Raw genomic sequence first — 26,789 nt, forward strand, 5'->3', positions numbered from 1 at the left:
GCATCAATGAATTGAGCGCTTTTTTTTCTGAAATCCCAGAATGGAGTTGTCACTTGCTTGGGGGCCTAACTTGCTGCCTAATACTGGAGAGCAAAGAACTAGGACTCTTCTTATGCTGCAGAACCTCAGTGTGCTGAGCTAACTCAGGTTGAAGATGCATAGCATAATGAGCAAGCTTAGAAGTCTGATCATAATCAACTTCCAGGTTCACCTCGTATAAATAACCTGACTGGCTGGGACTCCGAGGAGCCCGAGCTTGCAACTGCGCAGGTGGGACAGCAGATGTGGAGGACGCTGCAGCTAAGGGCACGAGAAGCTGTGGAGGGTCAACCAGCCCAGAATCTTGGAAGGGAAAACCATGGTAAATCCGTGGGAAGGCAGCTATGCCCCTATCTGTAGCACCTCCAAAAGCTGTTCCTTAGCTGGGAGAACCAAAAGCCCCAAGGAAGGCATTAGTTTCTGCAAGCAGCAGCGGGAGAGACTTCTCTGTGGTAGTGGGCACCGCCGCTTGGCTAGGGGAAGCGATGGTTTCCTCCTCACCTAAAGGTTGTTCCGGGCTCAGTCAGTCATCACTATTACTCGTTCGTCTTCCGAAGGAAACCAAATGAAGAGAGACAACAGGGAAGGAACGAGATGCTGGAGTAAGAAGTTGGGACTTCTTTGACTTCTAAGAAGACCCTGAAGGAGAAGAATCCCTTTAGACTTCTGCCGTCGTGTACTGAACCGCTCCAACTTGGAGGATGAACACTCCCTGAAAAAAGAAAAAGAACTCAAGTAAATAGCCAGTTTTATGTAAATGGTTAATGGGACAGGTAGAGAGAACATCTACATTCTACCGACCCAAAAGCAATAATGATGTGATACAAGCAATGTGTGTGTAGGATGTCTGCTCTACCCCCCCTCCTGCTAACCTCGGTTAAAAGTTTATGGCTAGTTTCAGCTTCGCCAAAGTAATATATATACGGTAAAGAGCAAAAGGGTTTGTATTGTGTGTTGAAACAACAATAATATTTATCTTAGCTTGTCACCAAGCTCATGGTTCAGTGTATAGCATATGAGTATTGAATGAGCAAAATTTTTTTTCATGTAGATGTGCCTCCTTTGAGCAGTGAAAGGCTAATTACCCCAGGCATTTGGTACTGTATACAAAGATACAAACTAACATGCAACTATCAGTGAAATAAATGAAGTGGAAATGAAGAGTAATTTGATATTTCAATCTGTAATGAAATGATAGAGTAGTGGAGAACTGGTTACTGGAAATGATACAGTTTTTAGAAAAAAAAAAGTTTATAAAATGAAGATAGCTGGAACTATAATTGACAGAGGGTTTAGGTGTTTTATTTTTAAAGAAAACTTATAAGATAGAGATCAAGTATTAACCATTAAATATGATCATATGAGAGATTCAATGATTATTGAAGCAGTTCCTGAAATTATGAGAAGAAATCATACTTATTCACAAATCCAATGCCTTTGAGCTGGTAATTTATATTTTGAACTTACATAGATAGGAATTGTCCTCTTAAGAAAGAACATATTGCAGGCAGTGTTCACTTGGGCATTCTGGGGACAGTTAATGAATTTTAGCTAATCATGTTGATACTTTAAAGGGGAATGTTGCCTCAGGAACCAAGATGAAGGTGTATAGGATGAGTATTTCCATGAATCTTACCTGAGACTAGTGTACTATTATTTCTGAGAAGGAAGCTATTTGACTGCCTTTATAGAAATAAAAGAATTCTACTCCCTAACCAGATGGCCTTCTGTTCCCTGTGTAAATATTAAAAAGGTACAGTACTTCCTTCTTAGCAATGATAGCGCATGGATTTCAGTTAAGCATGAAAGTAATTTATTTCGTTTATGAGATTATCATTATCCTCATCAGTTTCTCATATATTTTCAGATCCATCAGTATTACTGGCTTTTAAAAATGTTGGAGTGGGCAATCTTCTTAAATGAATTTACCCATATATCTTAAGGCACAGGAACCGGTGACACAAAGGTAAATTATGTTTGTTTGTATTGTTTAAGGAATGGTTCGTTAATTGCTACTTGTTCCATAACTAATTACAGACCATGCTATTTAATAGGGTTATTACTTTTGGCGTAGATGAAATGACGAGCCATTAATTTTTAACGATAGTTAACTACCCATACCGCTAGAGCGGGGGTAGGGAAGGGTAGCTTGCTACACCCCCCCCTCACACACCTGTGATTGAGCTCACTTTGCTTTCGGCTCGGATGGTGAACGGACGTTGCCGCTCTTCATCCTCACCGAATGTAGGCAGCCATTAATGACTTTTTCTTTTTTTTTTTTCTTTTAGTGTGTGTGTGAAGTTGACTTCTGCGACCATGCGCACCTGCCTTGGACTCTCTGGCAACCCTTGTGGGACATGTATGTCGGCGGTCGAGACTGATCCTTACACCCTTTGTCCTTTATGCAGAGGTCAACGGTGTGATAGTGTAAATAAGTGTAATGAGTGTAGGGAGTGGTCTTCCTCCCAGTGGGAGAGGTTTGCGCGATGGCGTAAGAAGAAGTCCAAGCTGGATATTTCTCCTACGAAGGTTCCTTTGAAGGAAGAAAAACCCAAGGCCTCTTCCTCCGTCTCCCGACCCTCCTACAAAGCTCCTACTCGTTTGGTCTCTTACAAGAGACCGTCGCGTAGTAACGTAGACCAAGTTAATGTCGGCCAACCCCGGTTCTCGAGAGATGATGTTGCTTCCCCTAGCGAAGCAGCCCCACCTCTCCTCTCGGGTGAGGCCTTGTCGTTAACCCTTCTTTTACAGATTTGGTCTTCCTTGAGGCTTACGGGTCCACCCTCCAAGGAAGCTTTGCTACAGTTCATCCGCATGGGTGCTTCTGTTAAGCAATCATCGTCGCCGTCAGTGGTAGATCCTCTGACCCTTGTCGACGTTATTGTGTCAGAGGTGTCTCATGCGGTATCATCTAACACCTCTGCCCCTCCAGACTCTCCAGCAGTTGCTGCCGCCTCAGTTTCCCCCGTTCCTGAACATCCTTCAAGAGGGAAACTAAGTTTAACGTGTCTTTCCTGCAAGTGTTTCTTCCCCTCGGGGGAATTCACTTATAGAGATTCCTCTTCGGAGGACTGATGCAGCGCATGGTCAGCTTGCTGATCCAGCGGCCCCCAGAGGGCGCATTTTTCGGAAAGCATGCCTTCCACTTCGCCTTAGAGGTCTCCCTTCACCAGCAGTGAAGAGGCGCCTCTTTGGTTCATCGTAGTCGCAGCCATCCCTTGCAGAGGAGCCGCCGCTGCATTCTGACCATCATCAATCGTGGCTGCTCCTGCAACTAGTCTTGTGACTTCGGTCCTGGACCTCTCTGCTGATCGTTCGCGAACCCTTTGGGTGGATGGTCGCTCTTACAAAGGGCACGTCCACCATCCACCCTCCAGACCTGCCAACCTGCCATTACCGTTCCTGTCACCGGCAGAGCATTTTGTAGCTCAACCAAAGCGCGCAGCTGCGTGCCATCGCCCTGCAGCTCGCCAACCAACAGGACTTGAGCGCTCACCAGCAGCTCGTCAGACTGCTCGTCACTCTACAGCGCTTCGGCGCGTCCTTTCACCTGCTCGCTCTCATAGAAGGCAACAAATTCATGCGCCTACGCGCCAACGTTCTCCTGCACGTCAGCACTCTTCTGTGCGCCCCGCGCCCACGTTCACCTGCGCATCCTGCGCTCACACGCCCAGGGTCGCTCACGCGCTAGCGCGCTTGCCCTCTTCTGCGAGCCCACAATCTCCTGCGCGCCAGCGCTCTCCTGCACACCAACACTCTTCTGCGTGCCCTTACTCTCCTACGCGTCAGCGCTTTCCTGCGCGCCAGCCTGTGCACCAGCCTGTGCACCAATTATCTCCCGCGCTCCCCCGCGCGACAGCACTCACCTGCGCGTCGACGAATGCCTGCAAGCCATTATTCTTCGGCGCACAAACATTCTGTAGGTGAGACCGCAGGCATATTGCAGCTCTCGCCTACGCGCCAGTTCTTACCTGCGCGCCGGCGCTCTCCTGCGTGCCAAATCTCTTCCGCGCGCACGCTCTGAGACATGCACACGCGCCCGCGCGCCAACGTCACCTGAGCACGCGCGCCAATACTCTCTGTCAATATTCTCCTGCTTGCACCAATAGGCACGGGCGCAGGATCTACACACGGCAAGGTCACCATCGCCTTATTCCCCTCCCCGCAAACGCATTCCAGCGCGGCCTGCAGAAGGGAAACAGGCATAAGCAAAGGGGTTCAGGATCCCTAAACTGCCTTCTAAGGCGGACCCACCTATTACGGTGACTCCTCGTAGGAAACTTTCGGTCCCTTTCCCTTCAGGGGATCTGTCTGACAGTGTATCGGTCAGTCAGCAGCCTTGGTTCAGTGCCTTAGTCAGAGCTGTAACACAGCTATTCAAGCCTGTCCTGTCCGACCGCTCATCAAAGCAACCTATAGCTCTGGACTTAAGACACGTAACCATGGCTTCCTCTACCCCTTTGAAGAGGAAAAGAGGAGTTTCCGACGCGGTCACTTCCCTGAGGGTGGAGCTGACTCTGTGCAGACCATCAAGACTAGTCCCTCCAGTATCTCCCCAGGGATACTCTCCCTCCCTGTCGGATGAAGACCATCCGTCACCAAGGGAATTGCGCGAGGAGAGACACTCTTCCATCGCACCATTGGAGGAAACCTCCCTTCACGTGGAGAGTTCCCCTCAATTTGAGACCAGGAGGGACATGATACTCAGGCCTTCGATGTTGGAGTCTTACCTTCTTCCTCGGAAGGAGTCCAAAGACTCCAAGACTCTGCCAAAGTCCTCCACCAGGGCTAGAATGGAGACAGCCAGCCACTCAAGGAATGTCTGCGACTCACCCCAAGAAGAGCTCTTGGGGATAGAAGGAGACTTCGCTGCTAGTCCAACATCAGGAGGAGACTAACAAGAATTAGAACATGCATTCTGGCAGGTTCTGACTCTAATGAGGGTTCTCAGTGGGTTTTCCGACCCAGAGATACCCCCTCGAGAGGGCAAAGACACGGCACTCAGAAACCCTCAAAGACCAGTGCAGCCCTGCCCTGGTCTCCCAACAGCTCTCCGAGTTTGCCTCCTCCAACCGTGCCGGCTCTACAAACAAGCTCCTCCCACCTCCTCGCATACAGCAAAGGAGGTACTTTGAGATCCTGGAGGAACCCAGTTCAGCTCTTCCACTTCACCATTCTCTGGAAGAGCTAAGCAGGGGAGTCCCTCTTGAGACTCTCTCCAGCCGCTCCAGCCGGCAGGTCTCTCTCTCGGCGGCTGAAGTCCTTAACCAGGAAAAGGTCACTAAGTATGTGATGCAAGCTACTTCGTGGCTGGACGTCTGGTTAGGGACCTTAGGTATCCTGATGCGATCCAAGGATTTTTCCAAGGAGCGTACCAGGAAGGCAATGGAGACCTTTTTACTCTCAGGCACTCGCATGATCGAGTTTCTTGCCCACCAAGTATCAAACTTGTGGCCAATCACTATCTTGACACGTCGAGATGCAGTGTCTGAGAGGTTCCACCAACAGGTCCCAAGCGTCGAGATAGATAGTCTCAGACATTCCTCCCTATAGGGGCCACATCTGTTTGAGCCTAAGGACGTGGAACTTGCTGCTGAGAGTTGGAGGAAGTCTCATCGAGATTCCCTCCTCCATAGGGCTTTAACAACTAAGCCCTATAAACCTCCAGCACCTCAGCAGTCCTGTCCAACCAAGACCATAACGATGAAACCAGCAGCAAAGACAGTGGTGTTTAATAAGCCCTTTCCAGTCAAGGACTGGAAAGGCAAAAAGTCCTCCAGGGGAGGAAAGAATCCTAGAGGGAGCAGCCGAGGCCGCAAACGCTAGGATAGGCACTCCCCCTGCATTTCCACCAGTATAGGAATACCTACAAACAGACAGGTGGAAGCAACTCGGGGCTGATTCCTGGACAATCTCAGTGATCCGTCTAGGATATCGTGTCCCGTTCATAACATCTCTACCTCCCTTGACCAGGAATCCAGTGTCAATAGACTCCCTTACCATGGGATCAGCAAGGGGGCAGGCTCTTCGGACAGAAGTCCAGACTCTGTTGAAGGGCACTCTCCAAGAGGTCCTCGACGGGTCCCCAGGCTTTTTCAGTCGACTCTTTCTTGTAAAGAAGGCGTCTGGAGGCTGGAGACCAGTCATCAACCTCGCAGCCCTGAACAAGTTTGTCGAACAAACTCTGTTCAGCATGGAGACGGCAGACACGGTCAGACTAGCAGGAAGACCTCAGGACTTCATGTGTACCCTTGACCTAAAGGACGCGTACTTCCAGATCCCAGTCCATCCGTCATCTTCAAGGAAGTACCCAAGATTCAGCCTAGGCAACAGAATGTACCAGTTCAAGGTGCTGTGCTTTGGTCTTTCCACAGCACCCCAAGTTTTCACCAGAGTGTTTGCCCTAGTGTCATCTTGGGCACACAGGATTGGCATCCGTCTCCTCCGTTATCTGGACGACTGGCTAATCCTAGCAGACTCGGTGTCAACCCTTCTTCAATGCCGAGACAAACTTCTGAGGCTTTGCCAGGATCTGGGGATCATGGTAAATCCTGAGAAGTCTTTTCTGCTTCCTACACAGCGACTGGTATACTTAGGCATGATCATAGACACTAATCTCCACAAAGCCTTCCCATCAGACGACAGGATAACAAGGCTGAGAAAGGTCACAAGACCCGTTCTCAGACGAGAAGAACTTCCAGCCCAAACATGGTTACGTCTCCTCGGTCACCTTTCATTGCTGGCCCGTCTAGTTCCCAATGGTCGCTTCAGGATGAGATCCCTCCAGTGGCAACTTAAGTCCCGGTGGAATCAAACTCGTGATTCCCCGGACATCTGGATCCCCATGGAATCAGCGGAACTGATAGACCTCCAGTTGTGGGTGACAGACGAGAACCTACGAAAGGGAGTGGACCTTCTCGTCCTCCCCCCGGATTTGATGCTGTTCTCAGATGCTTCAAAAAAAGGGGTGAGGACCCCATGTGCTGCACCACATGACCTCAGGCCTCTGGTCAGAGTCAGAAAAGTACCTCCACATAAATCTCCTAGAGATGAAGGCCATCTTTCTGGCCCTTCAACAGTTCCTGGCGGGCCAGTCAGTGGTGGTGATGAGCAACAACACCACAGTAGTGGCTTACATCAACAAGCAAGGAGGTACATTTTCGCAGCAGATATCCCATCTAGCAGTAGAGATACTGAGATGGGCCGAAATCCACTCGATACCACTATCGGCACGATTCATTCTGGGTAAAAGGAATGTGCTCGCCATCTCGTAGCCAACAAAGTCCTGACTTTGTGGGGTTCTAAGAGTGTGGATCTCTTTGCACCGGCCCTGAACTTAAAGCTCCCGCTGTATTGTTCCCCAGTCCCAGATCCCAAAGGCTCTCTGGTAAGATGCTTTCCAACAACGGTGGGACAACATCGACGTGTACACCTTTCCCCCAATCTGTCTGATGAGGAGGGTACTCAACAAAACCAGAACATCGGTCAATCTTTCAATGACCTTCATAGCTCCGCTATGGCATCACGCAGAATGGTTTCCGGAACTTCTGCAGCTCCTAACAGAGCCCCTAAGAGAACTCCCTCCACAACACAATCTACTCAAATAACCACATGCCAACATATTCCACAAGACTTCACTCCTGGAGACTATCCAGCATCTCCCCTCTCAGAGGGGATTTTTGCAACAAGTTGCGACTAGGATGTCTGGATACCTGTTTAAGTCATCAGCAGATGTCTACCAGGCAAAGTGAAAAGTCTTCTGTGGTTGGTGTCGTGGAAGGGGTATCTCCACTCGATGCCACTATTCTAGCAATAGCAGAGTTCCTCGTGTATTTGCGTGAAGAAATGCGCCTATCAGTCTCGGCAGTAAAAGGCTATTGTTCAGCCTTAAGCCTCGCCTTCAGACAAGGGAATGGACATTTCTTCATCGCTAGAACTTTCCTTACTCATATGGAGTTGTGAACTTACCTGCCCCCAGTCAGAAGTGAGACCTCCCCCATGGAATGTGGTTCGAGTTCTCAGGTCTCTTAAGAGACCTCCCTATGAACCATTACGCCAAGCAACCGATCGCCACCTGACTTGGAAGATGGTGTTCTTGCTAGCTTTGGCTTCGGCCAAGCGAGTCAGTGAACTTCATGGTCTCTCATACGACATCGCCCATTCAAGGGAATGGGGAAAGGTAACGTTCAGCTTCGTCCCTGAGTTTATTGCTAAGACTCAGAACCCGGGAGTAGCGAATCCACGATTCGACTCCTTCCGGATTTCTAGTCTCTGTACTGTAACAGATGACCCAGATCATCTCTTACTATGCCCTGTGAGGAGTTTAAGGCTGTATCTTAAGAGAACAGCCGCAGCCCGTCCCTGTGTGCCTGCACTATTCATCAGCACAGGAAGGACTAAGAGGAGGGTCACCAAGAACACCATCTTAGTGTGGATTTGCAAGGTCATAGAACATGCACTGAATCCAGAGCCTTCTCCTTCACGTTGCCCCAGAGTTATGATGTCGGGCGTAGCTACGTCCCTGGCATTTAAGAGAAACTTCTCAGTGACGCAGGTTCTTCAAGCTCGGGTGTGGAAACGACAAACCACGTTCACATCCCACTACCTGCAAGTCGTGACCCACAGGAGGCTCGATCTGTTTTCTATCGGTCCTGTGGTGGCTGTACAACAGCTAGTTAAAAACCTCAGCTCCTTATTGGACAAGTAGCAGAAGGTTGAGGGCATTGTTACCCATTTTTAGTCTGCATGAATGAAAAGATTTGACTGGCCCTTATTCTTTTCTTCATTATCCCCTCTCTTGGGGAAAGTAGCATCCTGGGTTCTCTGCATAGCTGACCTCAAACCACTGCAGGTAAATCATGCTCCCTTGTGTACCTAGTATTAAGACTAATACTGTTGCGTCCACATACCCTGACGAGCTGGTATTGGGAAAGTCCTAGTTACACAGTTTTTCCTTCTAAAGAACTCAGAATAACTTTATCAGGACAGTCACACTTCTACATACCTCAACACACAGCTTGCGTAGGCAGCGGACCTTGCATAGCAAGGTTTTAGCGAGGTGCAGGGACTCCTTATTCCTTGAATGCTAACACACTCTGATAAGGAGACCTCTGGTAAAGCCAAAAGCCAGATTGGCTGGGACGTCCACCGTTCCTAATGGGTGAGTCACCCCTATTAAATAGCGTGGTTTCTATTCCAGTTACGGAACAGATGACAAATTCGTAGATAATTTGTATTTTTCCTAACTATACAAACCTTAGCTATTTAAGCAAACTTACCCACCAGCCCCCCTTGAAGTCCTACCTCCAAGCAAAGTGAGCTCAATCACAGGTGTGTGAGGGGGGTGCGGTAGCAAGCTACACTCCCCTCCCCCCGCTAACTAACGGTATGGGTAGTTAACCCTCGCTAAAAATTAATGGCTCGTCATTTCAGCTACGCCGAAAGTAATACCCCTATTAAATAGCTAAGGTTTGTATAGTTAGGAAAAATACAAATTATCTATGAATTTGTCATATTTGTTCCTACACAAATATAAATCTTCATCCTTTAATATGAGCATGATTTAGCAGCTGTTAAGATTATAACAAGTTACTGTATTGTTAGTTACCGGCAGGTGGTTGGTATGCTCTGCCACCATGCTTGCTCACTGAGTAGCCTCTTTGATTTTAGCTGCCGATGCATACTGACATACCCTCGGCGCTTTAACCCAAGCAGAAAGTAGACATGTGGACCTGCCCTAGAGGTAACATTCGTAGCTGTGGGACCATCATGAGCAGGTCATCGGTTGATTTCCATTCCTTGTATCCATCCTGCTTAATTGCTCACGTTTGTCCCTGCGAGGAATTTAGGGAGTGGCCGTCCTCCAAGTGGCAGGTATGCAGCAGGAGAAGAAAGAATTTTAAGCGCAACTTCTCTCTTTCAGGGTTATCCTCAAAGCTTAAGGAAGTCAGCTGGACCTCCTCCTCCTACCCATGGTACTTGCCATTGATTCTTTTCCCATTGCCCTCCACTGGTGGCAGTGTGAGTCCTTTAAATCTTTTCCAGTTGTTGACCCTGGTGATGACCCCCCTGATGATGTTATGGCCATCCTTGTGTTTGGATGGTACTTCTTCATAGCAGGGACTGATGTCTTGCTTAAAGGAGCGTCCACTCTAGTTGCACTTTCACTTACATGCAAGGACCTTGATCCCCTGACAAAACTATTCTCAGGAGCTGCCCTTCCTTCGTGGTGTAAGAAGAATGCCCTTCTCTCTGCCCAAGGTTCCAAGGAACTTGTGGAAGAATCTTGCTTTCCGTGGATCATTCGTCCCCTGAATGGAAAAGACGTAAATTGACGTCTTCTGATAAGGGATTCCTCTCCTGTGTGTGCTTACCAGCAGCCACGAGAATTCACTTTTAGCAAAAATTCACAAGATTTCGGTCTTTCTCCTGTTACTGTGTGCACCCTTGTTTGTCAGCGCAAAAAGGATTACAAATATTGTGTGTCTTGCCATCACACCTTGAAGACTAGATCTGATGAAGGGGATCCTGTTTATGTTTGTGCACGTGCCCCTTCGCGCATTCGCGGTCCAGAGTTTGAACATCCATCTGTTCATGAACTCCCATGTGACCTTAGTCTTAGTAAATGACCGGAGGACTTCATTCTTCCTCCTAGTGCCACGCTCCTTAACATGTAAGCTTGCACAAGACTGTGAGCATGCTGTGGTTCACCTGGTCACCCAGATGTTAAGCACACAACTAGTCTGGTATCGATAGATGATGAGAGAGCGGAAGAGTGCGCTCGCTGCTACAATGAGCACAAGATCCTGGCCAGGATAGAGTGATCATAAGGGCAAGAGTGCGATCTTATGAATGCGATTGCCCTAAATTCTGTTTATCCTCAAAGGGCAACAGAAATATAGTAAGCATACATGCTACTGAGGAAGTCTGCTCTCCAAGCAGGTTGCATGATGACTCGCTCCTCTGTCCTGTGAGGGTACTGCAATGCTCTTCAAAGAGCTCAGGTCCCCTTGGGGAGCACCAAAGACTTTCCTGCACTGAAAGGGTATAGATAAAGATACCCAAGAACATTGCTTCCTCTGACTCGTGCACCTTTAGTTGTGCAGTTCCAAAAAGGTTTTGGAAGCACCGACCCGGTTCAAGCACGTGAAATCAGGAATATCCTAACATTAACATTCTTAAAGAACCTGTCAGTGGCACTAGTCGTGAAGGAATGAATATGGTACGATAGACAGCCTTCGCTGCCATCTACCCACAATAATTTACCCACGGAACCCTGGATAACCTCATCCTTGGTCGTGCGATAGCAACTCAACAAGTCGTGTTGTGAACTTAGCTTTCTTATGGAACCAATAGCATCTTGTCTAAGATTGCGGCATAAGTCCAGAAGGAGTTGTAGAATTTTTTTACCATTCCTGTCTTTCTTTTTCTCTGTTATTGGGGTAAAGCAATTGCTCCGTTATATACCGAATTGTACACTAGATGCATGCTAGCCTCACGATCAAGTAACATTTCTTTATAGACGAGTTTTTTTATTGAAGCATTTCCCATATCCATCCAAATGAAGGTGCGGATGGATGAAATATATATAACCCACTTTTCATAATGACCATACATTCAGATACTGCATCCTTACGGATATAGGTTCTTCTATGACCGCCTACCATTTACCTGGTAGGGACCTATCATAACATGTACTGTACATCATTTTTTCTTTACTCATGTTGTGAGGAGGCCGATGTGAGTCATTACCTTCGCTCTTCCCCAAGACTAGAGTGCATTGACATTTCCCTGGTTAGTAAAACAGCCATATTGGTTTTAGGGACTTCCTCCCCCTTAAGGATGAGTGTCCTATGAAAGATAAGTTTGTATTACATGTAGGGACAAATGAAAAATTTTACAAGTAATTTAGTGATTTGTATTCTTCCTGATTAAAAACCCAAGACCTTTACGTTACACTTTCTGCCTCAGTCACCTTGCAAGTCCTAGTTTAAGGTCAAAGTGAAGGTTACAATGCCTGGTGAGTGAGCGGGGCCTAGCTCCCACCCGCCAACTATTACTATCATTACTATTACCAGCTAAGCTTCAACTCTTATGTTGAAAAAGCAGGATGCTATGAGTACAAGGGCTCCAACAGGAAAAATAGCCCTGTGAGGAAAGGAAATCAAGGAAACAGAATGAATTGCATGCCTGAGTGCACCCACAAGCAAGAGAACTCTAACCTATGACAGTGGAAGGCCATGGTACAGAGGCTATGACACTACCCAAGACTAGAGAACGATGGTTTGATTTTGGAGTGTCCTAGAAGAGCTAATTACCATAGTAATTTAATGGTGGCATTTGTTAAAGCAATATAATTTTTAATACAAAAGAGTAGGGCATCCTTTTAGACAAAAGACTGCGGTGTCTTTGAAATATGAAAACTGCCTGTGGACTTATTTTAGTGATGGCTTTATGGTGAAAAAGAATTCCTATGTGATTATGTAATTGTAAATAAATTTTTAGGAACATATTGTCAATAGTTTGCCATTTTTATTATATAGCAGTTTTTCAGTTGTTTCATGTTATTATTAATTCATATACTTTGTGATTCTTTTTCTGTACTTGCATGATTAATATGAGGTATTTTTCTTTCAGCTCAAGGATAGGGTTGGGAGCTATGCCAGGACTCCGGTCTCTGGTAGCTCGGAGGAGATCTGCCCTCATTTCTCCTCAGTACTCCCCTGGCAGCAAAACACCACCTCCACCCAGCACTCCTGGTGCATTCTACAATGCTCAAAAAATTGAAAGGCGTTGCAACAGTCTTCCAGGACAGGTGAGTTTGGATACCTCAGAGGCAGATGAGGACTCTAAGCTTATGCATCCATGTGCCAGTGGATCAAGTCTCTTTAATGGAATAAATAATGGCTCACTATTGGATGCAAAACAAAGCATTAGTAGTGAGAGAAATGATGATAAAGCCAGTTCATCAGTTGGAGAAATAAATTCTAGTGAGAGAGGGAATAGTTTAGTTGGTGCAGATAGTAGTATTAGTAATAGTAGCAATAGTGTTAAAAGTAAATCTGCAATGGAAATAGAGTCCAAACTAGCAAGACGAGGTGTAACCGTTGTTAGACGAATGGTAGACGAAGACGAGGGTATGAAAAGTATCAGAAAAGAGCTTATAACTTTTCCTTTGAAAGATTCAGTCATAACTGCTAATCCACTTATTACCAAAGAAAATAGTAAGTCTAATATTGGAGAAAATGTCAAGGAACAGATTTCTATTCCAACTTCTATTTCATCTGGTTTTTCAAGCTCAACTGAGGATCCTAAGCCTGGATTCGGAGGGGCACAAGACCACCGTTTGCCAGACGCCTCTCGAGAGTACTATGAACAGCCCCGAGTATCAGATTTGTATGGCAAGTCAGACAAAAATGTAAGTGATGGACGCACAAAATCAGGTCAGTCTCATTCAAATTATGAGCCTAGTATTCCGGTTTCCCCACATTATCCAGCTCCACCGGCTAATTCTGACCCCTCGCTTAATACCAATGTTCAGAGGTATAGTAGTCACACATACTACAGCCAACATGTGCAGCAGCAGCAGCAGCAAAATGTCAAAGACCGTGCGATGCAGGACAGCCCTTCACAGCCTCCGGAATATCCTGGTGTCAAAGAATCCGCAGTCTCAAATACCTATGGGGCATTGAAAACAAATTCAGGTGAGATGTCTGCCCCACTTGGTCCCTCGGCTTATCATGGTAGGTCTGCTGCTCAATGTTCCCCTCAGTCTAGGTCTTACCAGCAGGCAAGCACACCTGCAAGGGTTTCTCAATTTCCTGAAACTCCTTCTCCATTATCAAGGTCTTGCGAAGTATCCCCACAGTCCAAATCTGCCGACATGTCGCCATACTCCAGATCGTCAGAAGCCTCACCGACTTCAAGAACCGCTCAGATGTCCCCTCATTCCAGGTCATCCCAGATATCGCCGCTGTCAAGATCTGTGAAAGCCTCTCCTCAGTCAAGATCGTCTGAAGTCTCTCCCCAGTCAAGAGCACAAGCATCGCCTTTAGCTAGGTCTGATCATTCTCCAAAGTCTAGGGGTGTAGGATTATCTCCGCAGTCTAATTCAGTAGATTCTCCTCAGCCCAGATCTGGACATCAATCACAGAATGTTCAACCTTTACACCAGAATCATAATCACCCAGGTGTGAATCCATCTCCCTTGCATTCTGTTGGTCATCCACATATTTCAAGTTCTGAGACACATGTAGCACAAAATTTACCCATGACTCTTCCTTCACAGGCTATATCGGGAAGTTCACTTCAACAAGGAAGCCAGTCAGGAAGACTGACGAGTTCTAGTGGACCGAGTGGCTTTACAACTAATCAGTCGGAGTTTCATGGCCGTTCAGTATCAGATATGTATGCTTCATGTAATAGTTCCGAAGTATTGTCCTCTCAGCCAAATGCTGTAGGATTTCCAGCACAATTGAATTCTGGGACTTTTAGCATGCATCCAAATGCTGGATCTTTTCTAGGTCAAGGTGGTGGTGGTGTATCTTTTCCTGGTCCAGCTTTAGGATATTCTCAGGAAGGGACTACTTCACAGTATCCAAGTATCAATGCCTCAGGAGGGATGGTTTCAAATTCAAACACCATGGGATTTGGTAACCTTTCTAACTGCGGGGGCTTTCCATTGCATGACATCTCTAGTCTTTATGGCTCTCACCCTAACCCCGGTGTTTACAATATCCACAGCGGTGCAAATAACATCCGTTGTGCCAATTCTTCGGAAGTGTTGAACTATGCCACTCCCCGTGACTTCTCCATGCACACTCCCTATAGAGATTTCCCCCCGTATAGTAGTTCCAGTCACGTATCAAACCAAGTGCGTTCTCAAGAGATTTCGCATAACCAAAGAGAGGTCCTTTCGAACCCCAGTTCCAGAGATACACCTTTACAGAATTGTAACCAAATCATGCCAGTTCACCCCAGTGTGAGGGATTCATCGCTCGGTTCTATGGGACGCGAAACACACGTTCTTCAAAATTATGCAGATCAGCAGTTACAACTAGGGTACAGGGTGTCGTCGCATTACCAACGGCCAAGCTCGGAGATTTCATCTCATTCTGGCAACAGGAATTCTAGTATGTGTCAAAACTTTAGGGAATCATCTTCTGCTCATTATAAAGCAAGCCATCTTTCAAATAGCTATAGAGATTCAGCTGCCATTGAAAGAATGAGAAATACTACTGCTTCCTCCTCATATAGAGAGCATGCTGTACTCACTAGTCCAAATGACTATCAGGCCTCTGATACAAGAGCCTCCAATATTCATAGTGGCTATAGAGAACAGTCTGTTCTAACTGGTTACAGAGACTCTGAAACACTGAATAACTATCTAGCAACACAAACGCCATCTTTACCACCAAGTTTTCGGGAATCTAATTCACATTCAAACAACAGAGAGCAAGCCGCTTCAGGCTACCGAGATTTAGTATCCCAAACTAGTCCGACGGAACAACCTATACCTCTTCCTTCATACCAAGATATTATGAATCCCGTAAATTCTAGAAGTACCATAAGACCTAATTACCCAGAGGCAGTAAATCACGCTAGTCCCACTGAGACACTTTCATCCCGATATAGAGATGCAGTTAGTCATACTAGCCCCGGAGAGCAGCTACAGGGATATGGAGAGTGTGTGAGTCACGGTAGTAATAGAGATATGTTACCAGGATTTCAGGAGATGCAAAGTCCCACGACTAGCGGTGACCAGGAGATATCTAGTTTTAGGGACAACGTTGTTCATTCAAGTCCTAGAGATCAGGTCATGCTTGGTTATCAGCATTCATTGACCCACACTAGTCCAAGGCATCATCCTGTTCCATCTCATGCGATTCCTGTGGAGCAGAGTATTCCGTCTTATCAGGGAAATATGGACCACTCAAGCCCAAGGGATCAACAGGCTTATTCCTTGATACAGAAGGATAGAACTCAAGGTTATCAAGAAAATAATCAGACCAGCCCAAGACAAAGCCTTCCTAATTTTGCAGATGGAGTTGGACATGGCAGTCCCAACAAGGCTCTATCAGGGTATAGAGAAAGCATAGAAAGTTCATGTCCCGATCAGCAAGCCTTGTCAAGGCTCAAAGAGTCCACTGGGTATGTGAACATAAGAAATTCTTTAGATTGTTGTAACTCTGTTGAATCGTTAAAAAGAGATGCTCACGAGTTTGAATCCGGGTATGATGAACCAATTGGTAGCACGTCATCACAGGAGGCTGTTGGCACAAATAATTACGGAGATCTTCACGGTCTTCAGAACTTCCGAGTCCTTTCTCAGCACAGACCCCAGGGGGAATTTGTGGAGACGTCTGGTGAAACAAAAACTGCTGTGCTTCCTAGTTTCACCGAATCCTTTGAAAATGCTAGTCACAATAAGTTAGGTATTAATAAGTCTTCTTATAAAGATGCAAGAGATCTCTCTTACTATGGTGATATGAGGCTTTGCTCAACCTCTGTCAATTGTGATAAGTATAGTGAAGATGCATCTTACGAAAAAATCATTGCAAACTCAATCGGTGGAGGCTCACGTGAAAATCTTGCTAACGACAGCGTGAGTGGGGATGTCAGGAGTTCGACAGGTTGTCGGGAAGCGTGTAATGACTCCTGTGAAAAAAACCTATCAGGGTCCAATGACGGAAATCCTTCCAATTACTCGAACGAGAAAGTCCAAGAACAGTTTGTGTCCACAAAAAATTTAGATGACAAAGTAACTGCAGATGCTTCCTGTAGTGGCAAACCTCCGCGTATAGGTGTTGACAAGGACGAAGTCGACGACGATGACGACGGGATTGAAATGGAATGTGCACCGATGAATTCAGAAAAATTAGTGGCTGGTCATCACAACACGAGAGTAGGAGGAAAGTCTCATGGTGCTTCCCCTGAGATGATCAGTAACCAAAGGGAACAGCCATACTCGTCCCACAGTTCGCAGCACGAAGAAGAAAACTATAAACAAGGGGATTTTAGTTCTTTAAGATCTACAGCTGGCATGAGCTCTGATGAAAATCTTGAGAAAGAGAATGAGGCAGAGTCCTCTGGGAAGTCCAATCTTGTTGCCTCTCCTAGTTCTCAGGAGAGAATTGTTATCAAGATGAAATTACTTCATAGCAAACCAGATGAAAGTAGTTTTCTTAGTGGGAAGTATGTTGGTAAAAATGAGGTTGGGTCTGACCGGGGAAATCATGTCAGGTATCCAATGGTTAAATACACTAGGTGGACTATTGATAGTATTATCAATGGAAGAGAAGATGGGGCTACAGAGGTTTTAAGTCCAGGGACCATTAAGAAGGAAGAAGACGACAACCCCGACAATCATATTTCTCAACCCGAAAGCCCTAGAAGAACTCGTAAACGAAGGAGCTCGGGCTCGCTTACTGGTTCCAAAGTAACGAAATTTGACACAAACAAGAATTTAATGAAAAAGCCTTTAAAAATCACAATCACAAATCCTCTGCGTGCCCGTGTCTCTACTGTGGAAACTGCTGATACTAAATCACTGATTGTGAAGTGCGAAGATGTAAATAGTGCTATGAAACGGGAACAAGATCCATACATAGGATCCAGTGATATGGTGAATTTCAGTGAACCTAAGAGTGAAGTGATATCTTTGAGGAATATCAGGAAGTATCAAAAGTATGCTAGTGCCCCTAACAATGAAAGTCATTTAAGCTCAAGCAGTGCCTCTCGGGCAACTCGTGCCAGTCGGAAACAAGCCAATATGAACCGAGTGACCAGTGAAGACTTGGCATTGATTTCCAGTACATCCAGTGAGGGCTTTGGATGTTCTATACCCAAGATTAAAAAGTGTAGTATTGTGATAAAACGCATATACACTGAAGACAATTTTAGTTGCTATAGCAGTCGTTTATGTGACAAGAACCAAAAACCAAATGTAAAAGTTGCCGGAAATTCTGTATTTGGAAGCGTTGTAGAAGAAAAAAGACCAAAACGGAAAGCTGCAATTGAAGCTAACGAAAGAAGACACAAATCACTTCGGTCGTTTGACCGATCGCTGGAGTTATTCAATAATGTTAATTCAGATAAAGTTCCATATAATGGGCCTATAGGTAGTAAGTACAGAAGTCTTCTACCAGTGCTAACACCACCTCTGCCACTGATAAATAACTCCTTAGTGGCGGCTGAGAAGCAGAATGTTGTTCCTCAGTCCCCTTCAGTGGCTGAGAAGCAGAATGTTGTTCCTCAGTCGCCTTTAGTGGCTGAGAAGCAGAATCAATATCCTCAGTGTTCTGTTTTGCTGTGTGATATTTTCATGAACCGCCGCATCAATAAAATGTCATGTCCTGGCTGCTCAAGACACTATGACAGCTCTGATAGTGTTCAGGTGAATTTGAAAAAGATGGAAATGTCCTTAATATGCTGCCAGTGCCATTGGGAAGTGATCAAACATATTAAACCTCGTGAAGTGGAGGCGATGGAACCTAGATGAGACAGGCTGAAATGTTTCAGTTGTTATTATTTTTGATTTGTGTTATACACAAAAGAAAATTATTCCTGGTGATGATGAATGATTGGATATGAAATACAATGCTTTTCACTTACTCAGTGTGGTGCGTGACTTGAGAAAACGTCATTCGTTGTTGGGGTCTTTGAGAGAAAGTACAGTACAGTATTTGGATTTGTGAATGATGGTGTTTTGAAATGTTTTATTCATTACCTCATCTTGTTTTTTTTTTTTAATATTTGTACAATATTTTCCTTGAAAAAAGTGAGATTTTTGCTATAGAATATCAATGCATTTCCTTTGTAGTTTTATCAAGAATGAAACCAGACATTACCATTGAAGTAGATGGTAGCCAGTGTAATTTTTCCCCCACGGTGCCATCGTTATTAGGTCTTGTGCCATATACTTGAAAATGCTTCATGGAAGCCATATTCTCTGCCAGGTGTGTTAATAGTTGTGCAATTTCTGTGTTTATTGCTCCATTATTCTTCAATAGATGTATTTGATGTAAGAAGCCTGGAGATTTTAACTGCCTATTCTTACATGTAATACTCCTTGTGTCAGTTACTATTCAAACATTGTATCCTGTATATGATGAAAGAAGCAATTTTATTTGTGTGTATCTTAATTTAAAACATCGTTGCCTCATATTGTTGGCACAGTATTAATTGCAGTTGTTTCAGATTGCACAAAGGTATAGTACTGAATACAGTTTCTTGAAGTCAAGATTACTAGTTTTATTACAGCAAACTAGTCGAAGAATACATAAATGGGATGTTTTGTTGAGAGGTAACAATTCAAGGGCTTTGTAATGAGGGTTACTTATGATTCCTGGTTTCACGACTATTCTGATGTAAAGGTTTCACAACTATGCTGATGCAAAGGTAGGCGTAACCTTGATGTACATTGCGCTTCTAAGAATTTGTGAAGGAGAAGATGAATACGATTTATATGCCAAGTACAGTATAGTGTGTGATTCCAGGAATTTTATCCCAATGCCCCTTATCTGGAAGAACTCAAAAATAGATTTCCCTATGCAATTGGTGCTCCTTTGTTTAAAACTCGAAGAATATTTCTCTCTCTCGAAGAGTTCTCATGCAAAGTACGGGTTAACGATTATCGAACGAGGTTGTAAGGCTTAAACAGGTACTGTGTTTTGAGTAGGCAACTGAAACAAATGTTATCATCAGTGATTAGTGATTGTCAAGGTCATTTGATAGTTTACAGCTCTGGCATCTAAGACCATACTTATAACAATGTATAAATGTCTGTACATCTGTCAGCAGATTGTCAAATCTACTTTTTATTTCACCTAGGTTGCCTGAAGAACCTATAATAGGTCTCTGTATTTGTTTAATTGGTATGTTTTAATTGGACAAAACCATAACAAATTTTACATTTCAGTATTTGTATTTTTTTGTAAGTAGAGGAAAAAGGACGTGATTTTATCAGGACTGTGCCAGGTACAACTTTCACTGATGTACAGAACAGTAGTTATTAATAGGCTTATAATATTTTGTTTCATTGCCTTCTGTTCAAGGTTATCCAGGTGCAAAATAAGTATAGACATCGTACTATGGAAGGGGGTTGCTTTTTTGTCATGAATTCAGCTAGGATGTTTAAATGTTTCCATGTTGTGGAGCAATTTTAAAGATTTGCAATTGAGTGTCCTTAAGACATTACAGCATTTGATGTCAATGGTTTCTCAAATTACAGTCATTTTATCATTTGCCACTGGTGTGATCTATGTGTTTTGGGGAATTGTTTATGTATCATCATTGTATGTTTTTTTGATATATGCCAAGGTTGCTTCTAAGTTGACATCCGCAAACTGTAAGGAATATTGTGTTCGATTTAAGAAATTCCAGAACATTTGTTGTAAGGGAGATGGTTTTACTGCTCTTCCTTGTAGCAAATCAGTACCTGATATTTGTAACGTTAGAATGTGCACGCATACTTTTCTCATTCATGCATTTGTAGAGTTTAAAAGATGCATATTGTGATGGTTAATAGTCCTTTTTTCCTCATTTTAGAGAAATTATTGACTAGGAACATAACTCAATTTTATATTGTATAGAAGGCTTGTGTAGTGAAAAAAATTCTTTGAGGGACTCGCTTCCCAAAAATGTTACGGAAGGTATTTGTGCCGAAATGGTTTATTATTTCAAGGAAAGCAATTGACATCCTTCATTTTGAAGGAAGGAGAGATGACTTCAGGTGAGGATAAGCTCAAAGGAAGAAGTGTATTTGTCTAATTTCTCCCTTTATAGTTTATTCATAACTTATTTACCTCATAAGGTCATCAATAGTACAATTATTTTGCATAACCTTCATCATATTTTCAGTCATTGTGATTTATGAGGTTTGAAATTGTTCTGTTGGGTTTCATTTCAGTGTTGAACGCACCTATCCAGTGTTTAATTATTTTAAATTGACTTGTACTGCTATGGGTTACTAATCTTCACAAACTATAAAGCAAAGCTAAAGGCCAACTACTATTGAAAAGTTAGTTATCTGCCATTTAGAATTTGTAGTGTATTAGAGAAGTTTATTTCCAGATAGCAATGCACTTTCTTTCGAGTACTGAAGAATTTTCAATTCATTATTCAGTAATGTTGCAGGTTAGTATAATAATAGTTGGCTTTGATTTTCTAAGGGAAATGTAGCTTCTACAATTTTAAGTAATTTAAATTTTTTTTTTTTTTACTTGGGAACTTACATACTTTCTGTATTGCATTTTCCAGTAATTTTGATTTCTGTGAAATATCTATTTTTCTATGTTAAGAATAATTCATCTTGGTGATACTGTATTTGTTTTGCTTTTCTAGATTTTTATTTTTATACTTTTGACATTAAGTCTTTTTGGAACTTTTTTTTTTTATTTATGTTTGGATTGGATGACAGGTTGTGTGGTATGTTGCATTCTAAGAAGTCCTCTTTTTTTATTAAATAGTTTTCATCCTTATAGATTTGAGTATTTGCAGATCCAAGCTAATTATTCTGTTACGGTTACCAAAGAGGTCTGAGGGCTGTGAATACAATAGCAATGTTGCTCTCACAGCCAAAAATCTTTTAGAATATACTTTAACATACATTACTCTGTATTTTTTCTTTTACAAATTTACTTAACACATCCTAATCTTTTTCCTTTGCAATTTTAATAATAAAAGTGTTATGTGCAGTATGTTGGGCAATGCTATCAGACAGAAACAGTTACAATATTGGACTATAAAGGCAAAACAACTTTCAATAATACCTAGGGGTAAACTGAAAAAATTATTTGGCTTATTTTGAATAGACATGGAATTAAGAGTTCACTTTGCATATATAAATGACAAAAGAGAAAATTTGGTCAAAAGACCATACTGTAAAATTTTATAGTATACTGTAAGTGGTAAAATTAAATCTAATACATTATTTAAAATCTGTTTGTTTCGACACATACAAACCTTTGCTATTTATAGGGTATTACTTTCAGCAACGCTGAAAACCAGCCAAGACAATTTTAGTGAGGGATAATTACCCCATCTGCTAGTTAGTGGGAGGGGGTTGGCTCACTCACACGTGTCGGTTGAGTAACCACTTTTGCTTTTGGCTCCCGTTAAACAAACTGCCTTGACTTTATTACTTTTTCTTTTTCTTTTGTGTGTTTGGTTATTGTCCCGCTATGCGGACATGTCCAGGGATTGAAGGCCGCCGCTGCGGCACCTTCATGTCATCCGTGGAGACAGACCCACACCCTTTATGCCCGGCTTGCCGGGGAACTCAGTGTTCGCGAGACAACACCTGTTCCGAGTGTAGGGAGTGGCCTGCCTCCCAGTGGGAGAGGTTTACGCATAAGAAGAAGAAGTCTAAACGCGAATCTTCGCTTTCAGGGTCTTCCTTGAAATCGAAGAAATCGCGGGCTTCTGCTTCCTCTACGCCCAAATCTCTGCCTGAAGCTAATCCTCGACCAGGCCCTTCCGGGCCACGGTCGAGCAGTAGCGCAGGGCTCTTGACTCCGGGTCAACCCTGTGGGATAGACGAAGGTGGCGGCTCCCCTAGTGAGTCGGCTCCTTCTCTTCCCCCAGGGAGCACCTATTCTTTTCCAGACCTTGTGTCTTTATATCCATCGCTGGGCGTCGATGGTCTCCCTACGAAGGAAATTCTCCTCGAACTCCTCCAAAGGGGAGCAGAGAGAAGGCGGTCATCTCCTTCCTCTGCGGAGGTCGATCCTCCTCTTCTGGGCGCCGGCGCTGTTGCCTGTCGGTCAGGCCGAGAGTCTGGTTCCGACACCGAGGAGTTAGCTAATCCACAGGGGTGGTGGCAGGGTTCTCTCCAAGGCAAGCTTCCCCTTTAGGGGAACATATCTCTCGTTTGCAAGAGAAGATTGCCTCTGTGCATCGGCAATCTCCTTACGCTTTAGGTTCTCCTCCAGAGCGGAAAGAGAACCTTGTTATAAGCGTAGTTCTCCTTCGGGCAAACTCTCCTCCCCTACTGAGGAATTATCTGTTGACCTTAATCAGTCTCCCCCTCGGGCGGAGTCTGTGGAACGTTCCTCTCCGGAGGTTCGTAGAGTGGAGGGGTGGGTAACCCCTCTCCACCTCGGACGGTCTCCTCCTCGGGCTGTGAGGAGACGTCTTTTTGAACCTGCTGGTTCTCCTCACGTTGACCCTTCGGGGTCTCGTGACGATCACCGTTTGGGCTGGTGTGATTGTGAGGCTTTGGGCTCTTATCATGTTGATCCTGCGGGTTCTCATGACCGCAGGAATCCTTCGGGTCTCCGTCGCGCAGAACCTTCGAGCTCTCGCGACTTGAAACCTTTGGGTTTCTGTTACGCTGATTCGTAACTCTAGTCGCGCTAACACTTCGTTGTATTGTGACAGAGAAACTCCGGTTTCTCGTTGCGTTGATCCTTCGGGTTCACTTAACACAGTTCACGCTGAACTTTTGAGTTCTCGTGACCAGAGTCATTTTTTTTATGACAGAGAGTTTTCTAACTCTCGTTGTGTTGATCGTTCGCGCTCACACAACACAAGCTATCATGAACCTTCGGGTGAGCGTAGCAGTGAGTCCTCTCACCAACCTGAGAGCTCTCGCGCGCACGACCGAATCGGCGTGCACGACCGACTTGGCGCGCATGACCGCCTTGGCGCGCGCAAACAAAATGGCAATCATAGTGTGCGGGTTCATCCTATGGCACGCCATACGCGCGAACATCCTGTTGCGCGCCATGAGCGCGAGCAACCTTATGCGCGTCAGGTGCGCGAACAACCTCATGCACTCCACGAGCGCGAAAAAGGTGCGCGCAATCGGGAAGGGCGCGCAATCGGGAAGGGCGCGCGCACGAGCACCCTTCCGCCTACCAACAGTTTGGCGTAAGAACGCACGACCATCTTGGCGCTCACAATCAGTCTCTCGGGCCCTTTAGGCCTCAACAGAGACAACAGTTGCCTGCGTGACCGAGCCCAGACCCTATCCCTAAGGGTAGGCCTGTGCCGATCTTGCCTGTAGGGAAGCCTCCATCAGACAAGAGGGTTAGGAAACCTGCCCAGCTTCCTAAACCCAGGGAGCAGTTCTTTCCTAAGGACCTTCCCCTTAGTTCCTCAGGAGCCCATGACCCCCCGTGGCTTAGCACCTTATTCAATCTAATGGGCCAAGCCATGAAAGGAGTCGTTCCCTACTCCCAGTCCTTAGGTAACACACCTACTGTAGGATTCCCTTGTCGCCTCCTCTCTTCCCAGGGTCCTCTCCTCCCTCCGATCCTAGGAGGAGTTTGGAAGATCCCTCACAGGTGGGTCCTTCAGGCAAGGGGAGACGGTCATTCCCTCGCAAAAGACCTCTGGAGGAGATTAGGCAGGAACCTCAGGTTAGCCCCCTGCAGTTTAAAACGCCACAGGCCAGGCCAAAGGGGAAAAGGAAAAGGATTCTTCCTTCGCCCCCCAAGGAGGATAGGGTTACTTCCTATGGAGACTTCTTCCGTCCTTTAACAGTCGAGAATGTCTAGGGAGGCACGACCTGCGACCGGACAGGACTCACCCCGTACGGCAACGGACTTACATTCCACCCGTAAGCCGACGGAGTCCTCTAAACCCTTGGGGACAGAGGACCTCTGGCCTCGTGGGAGGGAACCGAAGGATTTGTTCACCATTCCCAAATCCTCGGCCAGGCTTCCTTCCTCACTGCCTCCCAGGACGCCGGAAGCGAGCACCTCCCCAGTAGTCTCCCTATTCCCAGTCTATACAGTTGACGACTTCGATCTACTCCGGGCTCCTATGGATGAGAGCTCGGACGTGGAACGGCAGAGCGATCTCAGGGACGACGCTCTGCCAGCAGCCGCTAGCCCTAAGCTTACAGAGGATGAGAGGAAGGAGTCGGAACACGCCTTCTGGCAGGTCCTAGCCTGCATCCGTTCCATCAATGGACTTCCAGATCCATCGGCAGCCCCTCTAGATGGAAAAGAAACGGTCCTTGACCAGTTCTACGACACTCAGAAACCTCAAAGGACCAGTGCAGCTTTGCCCTGGTCTAAGGGGTTGGAGAGTGCCAAACAGAAGGCAGTGTCCCAGGCAACTGGGTCCACCTCCTCTCTCCGCTCCAACTCGTCCTCCAAGCTCCTACCTCCTCCGTACGTGTTTCAGAGGAGGTACTATGAGATCCTTGGGGGAATCTCTTCCAACGCTGCCTCTCGACCACTCTATAGAGGCACTCTCGAAGGCCACCCCCTTCGAGAAACTTAGGGGACTTCCAGTCTCCTTTTCGGCCTCTGAAATTCTAAACCAGGAGAAGGTGGCGAAGTACGCCATGCAGGCTACTTCGTGGCTGGATTTCTGGTTAGGGTCCTTAGGATAACTGATGCGGTCTAAAGACCTGTCTTGGGAGTCCTCCAGGAAGTCTTTGGAGACTTTAATATTGTCTGGCACTCGAGCCATCGAGTTCCTCTCCCATCGAGTTCCTCTCCCATCAGTTAGTGAACCTTTGGGCCAACACTATCCTGAAGAGGAGAGATGCCTTCATAGGCATGTTCTATAGACATCTCCCTCAGGCCGAAGTAGCGAGACTAAGAAATGGTCCTTTCGAGGGCAATTCTTTGTTCCATCCCGAGGATGTTGAGCGGGTGGCAGAAAGGTGGAGGAAGTTCAGTTAGGACTCCCTCATCCAAAAGGTCTTAACAGCTAGACCTTACCCCTCTCAGCCACAGCGGAAAGCACAGCTAAACCCGCAGCCAAAAAGGGCTAGAGACCCAAAACAGCAGGGTAAAAAGGATGCAAAGCAGGCCTTTCACAGCAAAGAGTCCTTTTGTGGAGGAAAGGGTAAGAAGGGATCTGGCCGAGGCCGGTCCCAATAAGACAGGCAATCCTCCCCTTTTCCCACCTGTGGGGGATGCCTGCAAAGCCGCTGGCAGAGGTGGCTTCACCACGGGGCCGAACCCTGGACGGTCGAGGTGATTCGTTCAGGGTATCGTATCCCATTCACGCTCTCTCTCCCTCCACTGACTCGAGTGCCGATTCCATCGAACTCCTGTGCGAAGGGATCCGCACAGGAGTTTGCCCTCAGGGCAGAAGTTCAGTCCATGTTGGAGAAGGACGCTCTCCAGGAGGTCCTCGACAGGTCCCCAGGCTTCTACAGTCGACTCTTGTGAAAAAGGCGTCTGGAGGCTGGAGACCAGTCATCGACCTCTCAACCCTGAAAAGGTTTGTCGAACAGACACCTTTCAAGATGGAAACGGCCGACACAGTCAGACAAGCGATAAGACCCCAGGACTTCATGTGCACTAGATCTAAAGGACGCATACTTCCAGATCCCAATTCACCCGTCTTCCAGGAAGTATCTGAGATTCATGTTCAATCAGAAGCATTACCAGTTCAGGGTACTGTGTTTTGGTCTTTCCACAGCACCCCAGGTATTCACGGGAGTATTCGTCCTAGTATCATCTTGGGCTCACAGAGTCGGCATCCGTCTCCTAAGATACTTGGACGACTGGCTGATTCTGGCAGACTCGGAGGCGGCCCTTCTCCGCCACTGAGACGAGCTTCTAAGGTTTTGCCAGGATCTGAGGATCGTGGTAAACCTCGAGAAGTCTCAACTGCTCCCCTCTCAAGAACTGGTATACCTAGGCATGCGATTAGACACCCTAAGGCACAAAGCGTTTCCATCAGACGAAAAGATCCAGAGACTGAGGGAGATAGCACAGGTCTTCCTCAGTCGGGAAGAGCTCTTGGCTCAGTATTGGCTTCGCCTTCTCGGTAACCTCTCT

At 45.8% G+C, this 26,789-nt stretch overlaps 1 protein-coding gene across 2 annotated transcripts in view; it reads left to right on the forward strand.

Annotated features, from left to right (window-relative positions):
- LOC137629669 (serine-rich adhesin for platelets-like) overlaps nucleotides 1-23,854 on the forward strand; it is a 47,679-nt gene extending 23,825 nt beyond the window's left edge. For both annotated transcript variants that reach the window (XM_068361218.1, XM_068361227.1), the window contains exons 2-3: nucleotides 1,907-2,005; nucleotides 12,676-23,854. In XM_068361218.1, coding sequence (XP_068217319.1) covers nucleotides 1,959-2,005; nucleotides 12,676-18,538 — 5,910 coding nt within the window. In that variant the 5' untranslated portion in view covers nucleotides 1,907-1,958 and the 3' untranslated portion in view covers nucleotides 18,539-23,854. The remainder of the gene's footprint in view (nucleotides 1-1,906; nucleotides 2,006-12,675) is intronic.
- Nucleotides 23,855-26,789: the final 2,935 nt, after the last annotated feature.

The sequence above is a fragment of the Palaemon carinicauda genome, chromosome 2 (genome assembly GCF_036898095.1).
Source record: "Palaemon carinicauda isolate YSFRI2023 chromosome 2, ASM3689809v2, whole genome shotgun sequence".
Taxonomy (NCBI): Eukaryota; Metazoa; Arthropoda; class Malacostraca; order Decapoda; family Palaemonidae; genus Palaemon; species Palaemon carinicauda.